The following is a 9,932-nucleotide window of genomic DNA, read 5'->3' on the forward strand; positions in this document are numbered from 1 at the left end:
TGGTCCACAGGCCCAGGGTCTGAGGAAGTCCCGTGGGCAGGCAGGTGTAGGACACGTGATCACCTCTGGGTTCTCACTGGTGTCTTTTCCTCCTTCTCCCAATTCCTTCTCAACCCATGGTTCCTTTCTCTTCTCCTAACCTTAGTAGGTGTGCGTATGTGGGGTGGGTCTGGGTGGGGATGTGCATTATTGTCAGGGGACGCTATAGAATTTATATGCTATGTGTCCTAGGTGACCAAGTCTGACTTTTTTTTTTTTTTTTTTTTTTGAGGGAATCTCACTCTGTTGCCTAGGCTAGAGTGCAGTGGTACTATCTTGGCTCACTGCAACTTCCACCTCCTGTGTTCAAATGATTCTATTGCTTCAACCTCCCGAGTAGCTGGGATTACAGGTGTGCGCCACCATGCCTGGCTAATTTTGTATTTGTAGTAGAGATGGGGTTTCACTACGTTGGCCAGGCTGGTCTTGAACTCCTGACCTCATGATCGGTTTGCCTTGGCCTTTCAAAGTGCTGGGAATACAGATGCAAGCTACTGTGTCTAGCCAAATCTGCCTTATTTCTGATCCTCAGTTACCTTATCTGTAAAATGGGTATAACAGCAGGGAGTGGCTAAAAGAAACAGAAGAGTTAGCATATATAAAAGGTCTAGAACCCTGCTTGGGAGCTGTGAGTGGAATAGAATTTTCACACTCTGGGCTCCACACCCCTTACCATTCCCCCATCTGTCTCTCCTTCCCCACTGTCCCCGCCCTTACTGGATCAGTTCCAACACCCGCCTCTTCATGGCCTGGACCAGGTCCCGGTGCCCTCCAAGCTCCTCCTGGTACATGGCGTCCTTCCTCTCAGCCTCTTCTTGCTTCTGCTTCAGCTGTGTCTGCAGCTCGGCTCTCTCTTCCTGACACCTGGGTACAAAAGAAGACTAAGTGCTCTGGGGAAAAGCTCAGCCTTTGTGCCTGAGCTAGGCTGGGCCTCTGTTGGACAGGGAGCCCAGGAGAGATGCTGGTGATGCCCCCGGCAGCTGAAGTCCATACACACACACACACATGCACACGCAAACACTACAATACACACCACATCACACACAAAATGCACACACAATACAACACGTAACACAACAGACATAACACCCAACAGAACACACATATACAATACAGACAACACACACAACCCCCCACATATTGAGACACACACAATACCACATATAACACCTACACACAACACAACACATATACAACACACAATATAATGCATACATACAGCTCAACATATATACAACACAACACAGATGTAACCCATACACATAACAACATTCACACAAAACACAACACATACACACAACACAAAACACAACACACACGATGCACTCACACAATACAACACATAACACAACAGACACAACACCCAACAGAACACATATACACACACACAACATATACATAAAAGACAATACACACAGCACAACATCCCCTACATATAACCCACACAATACAACACACAGCACACAAACAACACAACACATATAGACAATGCAACACATACATAAAACACAGCATAACACATACACACAACTCAAGGTATGCATGACACATATGAAACCCGTACACATAACACAGCACACACAAATACAACATATATGCACAACACGCCACACAGTACAACACATTCTTACAACACAACATACACAAACATACAACACAACACTACAGGCACATTCATAATGCACACACATAACACAACACATCATACACACCACACACAATCATAATCCCACACACAATGCACATGCATAACATGCACGTACAACACACCAGACACAATATAATACAACAAAAAACGCAACATAAAATATACACAACACACAGCACACACATGCCCACAACACAACACACACCCTAATACACACACAGTATAATAGAACACATACACACAACACAGAAGACACACTTACAACTCAATACACATATAATGTATACACATACAATACATACACACACCACAACACACCACACATCACAACACACATAATGTACATACGACTCAATACACACAACACAACACATATAAATGCACACACCACACACATAAACAGAACACAAACAACACAACGTATACATACATACTTGCACAACACACAAAACAGACATCCATAATGCAGACACATAACACAACATGCCCACAATGTGCATGCACTGCAACCTCTGCCTCCCAGCTTCAAGCGATTCCCCTACCTCAGCCTCCTGAGTAGCTGGGACTGCTAATTTTTTGTATTTTAGTAGAGACGGGTTTCACCTTGTTGGCCAGGATGGTCTCAATCTCCTGACCTTGTGATCCGCCCGCCTCGGACTCCCAAAGTGCTGGAATCACAGGCGTGAGCCACCACACTTTGCCCCTGCTTTGTTTTTAAACATTTCCATTTAAAATGTAACTTTCTTGACAGTTATGTTCACCATCCTGGCAGCTCTCTGGAGGGAAAGCGGATGCCTGGGACCCTAGGCTGGATGGTTGGTGCCCAGCTGGAAATAATTGTGTGTGGAAGGGGAGCAGTGTAGGATTTAGGGTGATGTTTTGCTTTAAAATATTTTAAAAAGTTATGTTACATTGTCTTTTCAATTAAAAAAGTAATAGTAAAAATACGTCTTTCCTAAATTTGTTTCAGTGGTGGGTTTGGTAGCTTCTCAGCTCCACTCTTGGCTTTTCTTTTTGTCTGCAGTGGTTTTCTGGAAGTTTCCGAGAAGACGACTAGACTGGAAATAAAAAGACTTGGCCCCAGGGCCCAGCCTCTGGCTCAGCTGGGAGGGCGCTGTGATGGCGGGTGACATGAGTGAGTCCCTGCGTTCAGGGTTCATGTGCGTCTGTGTGCCCCTGTATGGTCCTGGGGATTGAGCATGTTTGAGTGGAAGAGGCTTGCAATAGGCCTGACAATGAATTGAACATGTAATTTTAACACCCCCTTTTAGCATGTTGCTGGGAAGAAAGTTGGGTGGGCCATGACATCAAACTGCCAGCAGCCCAGTCCCTGACATTCCAGAGTTCAGTCACTGCAGCCCTAAGAGGCTTCTGGTGCCCAGGCACAGAGCAGGGCCATGTTTCGAATTTTAATGAATGTTCTAATCTTTTGGCACCTCATTTCTTAGCTGCTGACTTTAATTTTCCTGAGCCAGTTTACTTGCCCGGTGATCCTGGGCCCTTCATGTGTCCACCATGGTGTGCGCATGTGTCTTTGGGGTGAGAGAGAACACTCACTTACCACCTGCTGTGTGCCATGGGATGTGTAGGTGCCAGGAATAAAGCAGTGCCTATGGATCTTACGGTGTTTGGGGCAGGGGTGAAATAAATGATAGACCTGTAAAATACTGAAACTAAGTGCTATGACAGAGACAACGGAGAGGCTCAGAGACCAGAGAGGGTTCTTGGAGAGGCTTCTCGGACAAGGTGAAATGGAAGCTGACCCAGAAGATGAGAAGTCAGGAATATAGAGGCAGGCATGGGCACATGCAAAGGTCTGCAAGTTGGAAAGAGCTGAGCTTGTTTGAGGAACTGAAAGAAGATGAGTGAATCTGGAGTGCCACAAAGGTCAGTGGGGGGCAGGGAAGGCAGGAGAGGAGTGGGGAGGTGGGCAGGACCTGAGCTGTCTGCCAGTGGCCCAGGAGAAGTGGATGTTAATCTCAGTGAAATGGGGAGCCCCTGAAGTATTTTAATTATGGGGTGACGGATACTCCTAGCACACGAGGGGGGCATGGAAGGAATTAGTTTACTGAGCACTTACTATATGTCAGGCCCAGGTTTAGTGTTTTATAGCCCCATTCATTTAGTTCTCACGATGTTATGAGACAGATAATATGATCCTCATTTTACGAGGGAGAAAATAGAAACTCAGAGAGGGAGTGACACTTGCCCAGGGTCACACAGCTTGATGAGTGGAGGGAGCAGAAATCTGGACGCAGGCTTGCCCAGGTCAAAACTCTTTTTACCTCCCTGTACATTCATCCAGGTAAGGCCCTGATCACCAGTGATTCCTGGCACTGGCGCCAAGTGGGCAGCAGGTGGGAGGGAGGGAGGGAGGGAAGGACGCTGATGGAGCCTGGCGGGACTCAAAGGAGCTCAGTGCTGCTGTGCAGGGGCTGGGGGATGTGTGATATCTGCCTAGTTCCCCATCCTGAAGACCTCTTCTGCTGATGCGTGTCCTAACTGCTTTTGCTCGAGGTGCAGAGGACACCCACCTGCTTGGAAAGATGGCTCCACAGAGCATCTAAGCTGGGAGGATGAACCTTAGCCATCCCACTGTCTCTTTTTGCAAATCATGGACCTAGGCCCAGAGAGGGCAAGCCACTGTCCCCAGGGGCCCACAGCCAGAAAGCCGTGAAGTGGGTGTTGGAAGCCCCATGTCTCAGCCCAAGTCTGTTTTCACAGCCCCATGGACTTGCCCTGGGCCTGCTGCCTGCAGGCTGGCTGTGGCTGACTTCTGCTCCCAGCCTGTGCTCTGCACGGGGGCTCCCACCCATCAACCATCTGTCTGTCCTCCACACCACAGCCCGAGTGAGCCTTTAAACACTGAAGTCAGACTAGAAACGCCCCACTCTAAACCCTGCCCCAGCCTCTGGTGGCACAGGGAAGAATTCCAGTGCCTCACTCAGCCTTTAAGGCCCCTGGCTCTGGCTCTGCCCCTCTCCCCTCTGCTCAGCCACCCCCTGTGCATCTGGACTGCCTGTCCACAAATGCATGTCTTCCGGCCGTTCCCCTAGCCACAGCACTTCTGACTAGATATTTGCAAGGTCCAGTCTCTCACGTGTTTGGGACTTCTGCTCAAATGTCACCTCCACAGAGAGGGCTTCCTGGCCCCCAGTCTGAATGACTATCCTGTCTTTCTTCAGGTCCTTCGCTGCCTTTGTTTTTCTCCCTAGCATCTATCCAATGGGCATTGGATTGCTATCTGTTTATCTGCCTGCCATTGGATTGCTGTTTATCTGCCTGCCATTGGATTGCTGTTTATCTGCCTGCCATTGGATTGCTGTTTATCTGCCTGCCATTGGATTGCTGTTTATCTGTCTGCCATTGGATTGCTGTTTATCTGTCTGCCATTGGATTGCTGTTTATCTGTCTGCCATTGGATTGCTATCTGTTTATCCAGCCCAGGTCTTCTAGAATAGGCTTGGCCAGGTTTGTTCACCACATCTGCTCATGACCATTGCAGAGGCATAATAAATGTCTGATGGAATGAATACGTCCCTCGGCCCTTCTATTCTCTGTGTTGAGGAACTCATGGCCAGCTTGATGCCCACCGGCTCCTTTCCCGGAGTGAGCTTTGTCCTTAGCTCCCTGGCTCCCAGGCATCAAGGAAGCACATCTCCCTTCTGAGCCTCAGGGTCAGCTGTTACTCAGAGTCCTTACTCTGAGCACTCCAGGACAGATCTCCCATCCCACGCTTCCCTCCTGAGCTCCACACTCAACTGCCTGCCCGGCGGCCCCCATCTAACATGTCTAATGGGTGTCTGAAACATAACGTTTCAAAACCAAGCTCTGAACTTTCCCCACAAACCTGCCCTCCCACGGCCTGCACACTTCGGTTAATGGTGACTCTAGCTTTCTAGCTGATCAGGTCAAAAACTCAGAGTCATCCTCGACTTCTGTCTTTCCTTGAGACTGCATATCCAATTCTTTGGGAAGTTCTCCTTCACACTGTATCCAGAGCCCAGCAGCTTCTCCTTGCTCCATGCCGCCAACATGATCTGAGCACCCTCACTCTCCCCTGCACAGCAGGGTCCTCAATGGACTCCCTGCCGACAGGCCAGCTCCACTGCGCCTTTAAAACACATATCAGGCCGGGTGCGGTGGCTCACACCTGTAATCCCTACACTTTGGAAGGCTGAGGTGGGTGGGTCACCTGAGGCCAGGAGTTTGAGATCAGCCTGACCAACATTATGAAACCCCATCTCTACTAAAAATACAAAAAAAATTAGCCAGGCATGGTGGTGGGCATCTGTAATCCCAGCTACTTGGGAGGCTGAGGCAGGAGAATTGCTTGAACCCGGGAGGCGGAGGTTGCAGTGAGCTGAGATGGCACCACTGCACTCCAGCCTGGGCGACAAGAGTGAAACTCTGTCTCAAAAACAAAAAAACAGAAAAAAAAAACCAAGTAACAACAATGACAACAACAACAACAAAACGCGTCAGCCTCAAAAAGCTGATCTGTGGAGACAGAACGTGGGCTGGTATTGCCTAGGCCTGGAAAGGAATGCGTACCGGCTGTTAACGGGCACAGGATTTCTCTTTGGGGCGATAGAAATGTTCTGAAATTGATTGAGATGGTGGATGTATAACTCTTGAATACACTAAAAACCATTTAATTGTTAGGTATTTGTAAAAGCATATTAGATCTCTGCAGGGAGAGGAGACTTTACAAAATAAATTATGGGCTGGGTGTGGTGGTTCATGTCTGTAATCCTCGCACCTTTGGAAGGCTGAAGCTTGAGCCTAGGAATTTGAGACCAGTCTGCACCATGTAGTGAGACATCATCTCTACAGAGAGAGACAGAGAGAGAGAGAGAGAGAGAGAGGAGGGAGAGAGAGAGAGAAAGGCTGGGCACGATGGCTTATGCCTGTAATCCCAGCACTTTGGGGGGCTGACACAGGTGGATCACAAGGTCAGGAGTTTGAGACCAGCCTAGCCTGGCCAGTATGGTGAATTCCCATCTCTACTAAAAATACAAAAATTAGCTGGGCATGGTTGTGCATGCCTGTAGTCCCAGCTACTTGGGAAGCTGAGGCAGGAGGATCACTTGAACCCGAAAAGTGGAGGTTGCAGTGAGCCAAGATCGAGCCACTGCACTCCAACCTGGCAACAAAGTGAGACCTCATCACACACAAAAAAAGAGAGAGCACACGAGAGAGAGAGAGAGAGAGAGAGAGAGAGCAAGAGAGAGAAAGAGAGAAACAGACCTGAGAGACTGAGTGGGGAAGGCAGAGACAGACAGTGTGCCGTGGGCCCCTGAGGTCACTGTGAAGACAGAAGATGAAGACGCTGGATGGTGAGAGACACGGAGCAGGAGAAACGGAGAGACTGAGGTGCAGGCACCCGACGTGCTGCCTGAGCGGGCATCTGAGCCCTCTGGTTCTGGAGTCAGCAGCAGGCCTTGAACCTCAGCTCCCTGCTAACTAGCTAACAGTGGGCATATTGTGTGGCATCTTTGAGCCTCAGCTTCCTCCTCTATAAAAAGGGGGTTCTGTAGAACTCATGTCATAAGGATGTTAGGCAGAAGCACCTGCAGCAGTGCCCTGGACATAGTAAATGCTCAGTAAACGATAGCTATGAGTATGAGAGGGTGAGAGATGGCCTAACAGGAAGAGGCAAATGAGACATAAAGAAACTGAGTAAAAGAGGGAGACAGAAAGAGATGGGGAAAAGAAGCCCAGTGGAGCAGGGAGGCAGAGAGGGTGGAAAAGAGAGAGGAGCTGCCCGGGGAGGCAGCAGAGGGAGGCAGGGGTGAGGGTGGGAGGGAAGGAGGCCAGGAGGTGGGGCCTGTCCTGGGGCTGCTCTGGGAGGCCTGTGAGAAAGGAAGGCACAGGGGAAGGAGGGTGGAGCCCCTGGGATCAGGAGCAATGCCCTGCAGGCCTCAGATCCCAAAGGTGTGCCCAGCCCAGGGCCTGGTGCATGGTAGGTGCTCACAAGACCTCACTGGCTTGACAGTGATTGACAACAGGACTCACGGAGTACTTCCGGACACCCTGTGCTGTGGGTTGCCAAGGTTACCTGCTGAGCTGCTCCCGAAGTGCCTGCAGCTCCCCCTCCTGCTCCCTCAGCAGCCGCTCCTGGTGCTGGGCCTGCTCCTCGGCCTTCTGGAGCCCAAGTCTGAGGCTCTGAGGAGTGGAAGGAGGGGAGGAGGAGACTGAAGGAGCAGGGAAGAGACCCCAAAGCTGGGGCTGCCCTGAACAACATTCCTGAGAGACCCCAGGCCATGCCCTGGCAGGGATGGGGACAGTGCTGAAAGCTGTGATCCCTGGCTCTGTCCTATGCCCTGCTTCTGGGTGAGTCTGGGCCGCTGTTTCCTTCTTCATTGAAGGGTGGAAGTTGCAAATTCAGGAACTTGGAAGTTCCTGGGTGGAGGCTGAAGGAAGTCTTGGTGACAATCTTGGGTGACCTCCAGGAGAGGCATGTACCATAGGAGCAACTAGGAGGGCTCTGCACCGGTAGGACTTAGATTTGGGGAACATCCTGCCACCGTGAGGATATGGAACTGGAGAGGAGGCAGCTGCCTGGAGGAACTGCTGGGAAGGGATCTCACACTCCGGGGCCTACTGGGGCTGGGCAAGAAGTATTGCTGAATAAAGTGGGGCTAGCATGCGGCAGTAGGGAGAGGTGGGCTGTGCGGACCTGAGGAATGCATATGGCTTTCAAAGGCATCTCCAGATAATAATCCCGAGTGGGCCAATAAAAATTGATCCGTGGGTGGGAGTGGTCCCAGGCGATTACTGCAGACCCTCATCTGTGGGCCAGGTCAGAGAGGGGCGAATAACCAGGTGTGGAGCGCAACTGTTCTCACCTTGCCCACGTCCTGCAGGGACGCCTCAGCTTGCTCCTCCCTCCTGGCCGCAAGGGTCACTTCTGTTTGCACTCGTGGATTCTCCACAGTGGAGTCTTCCTTTCTTGTGAGTCTCTGAAGAGCCCAGGGCTCCCCCAGGATGCTAGAGCCCCCCCACCCCTGCCTGCTCCCTGCCATTGCTCCTTCTATGGTCCCTCTGGGGCTGGGGGTCAGCAGCCTCCGGACATGACCGCACCGTGCTTCTGCTTCACGAGTCCCCTCTGTTGTTCTCTGACCCTCTGCACCCAGCAGAACCCCTGTGCCCTCAGCCTCCGTCCCTCTCACCTCCTTCTGAGTGCCTGTAGCCCCTTTCCCCTGTCCGTGGGTGCTGGGTATTGAGTTCTCCAGGAAGATCTCAATCCAGGGGGCTCCTTCTGCCTGGTCTAGCGGAGACGCCTCCCCTTCTGGTTCCCACGTGCTCTGGGGATACCTAAGGCTCCTGGAATTTTCTCCCTTCTTTTCCAAAGAGAAAGGAAGGTGCCTTTGTTGCTGGGAGCTGGGCAGCCCCACCAACTGCTGTCCACTGGGCGCATCTTGCAGACAGGCAGCTTGACGGGTGTGTGAGTCCTCCATCTGGACATTTTTGGGGCCTCCATATGTGGCTGGGATCTGTGGAGAGGACCCCAAACCAGTCATCGCTCTCAGTATCAATTCACTGACCTGGTGCAGTGTTTAGGTTAGGCCATAGCGCTAATCTAATGGGCTTGCTAAATAGGTAGGTACTGGGTCCTCTCATGGAAACTTTGATTTATCAAACCTCAAATCTGACTTTTAGCAACACCCAGGTGATCTGAGCCCCAAGCTTTGGTCTGGGGAGGGATGGCAGGGCATCCCCATGTCCTTCTCTCCCTTCCCCCAGCCCGCAACCTTCTCCCTCCTGCACCTGGGTCTTGGGTATTGATCTGGCTCCCCCTAAGTTCCTCCCACCCCTTTCCTTTAATCCTTCCTCCTGAACTTGACTTTGTGTTTCAGTTTTTCCATCTGCAAAATGGGAATGATAGTACCTTATTTTAGGGTTGTGATGAAATCTCAAAAAAAACCAACACTCAGCTAAGAGTAACCTCTCAAGAAGCCTTCTTGGCTGGGCGTGGTGGCTCACACCTGTAATCCCAGCACTTGGGGAGGCTAAGGCAGGTGGATCACGAGGTCAGGAGTTCGAGACTAGCCTGGTCAATATGGTGAAACCCTGTCTCCACTAAAAATAAAAAAATTAGCTGGGAGTGGTGGTGGGTACCTGTAGCCCCAGCAACTTAGGAGGCTAAGGCAGGAGAATCCCTTGAACCAAGGAGGTAGAAGTTGCAGTGAGCCAAGATCTCGCACTGCACTCCAGCCTGGGGACAGAGCGAGACTCTGTC

At 50.8% G+C, this 9,932-nt stretch overlaps 1 protein-coding gene across 1 annotated transcript in view; it reads right to left on the reverse strand.

The window, feature by feature from the left end:
• Window positions 1-752: 752 nt before the first annotated feature.
• The window catches only part of RUFY4 (RUN and FYVE domain containing 4), a 13,279-nt gene continuing 4,099 nt past the window's right edge, over window positions 753-9,932 (reverse strand). Inside the window, exons 7-9 of the mRNA XM_017534918.2 lie at window positions 8,539-9,186; window positions 7,749-7,855; window positions 753-903 (exon numbers count right to left, since the gene is read on the reverse strand). Coding sequence (XP_017390407.1) covers window positions 753-903; window positions 7,749-7,855; window positions 8,539-9,186 — 906 coding nt within the window. The remainder of the gene's footprint in view (window positions 904-7,748; window positions 7,856-8,538; window positions 9,187-9,932) is intronic.

This window comes from Cebus imitator, unplaced genomic scaffold (genome assembly GCF_001604975.1).
Source record: "Cebus imitator isolate Cc_AM_T3 unplaced genomic scaffold, Cebus_imitator-1.0 Scaffold89, whole genome shotgun sequence".
Classification (NCBI taxonomy): domain Eukaryota; kingdom Metazoa; phylum Chordata; class Mammalia; order Primates; family Cebidae; genus Cebus; species Cebus imitator.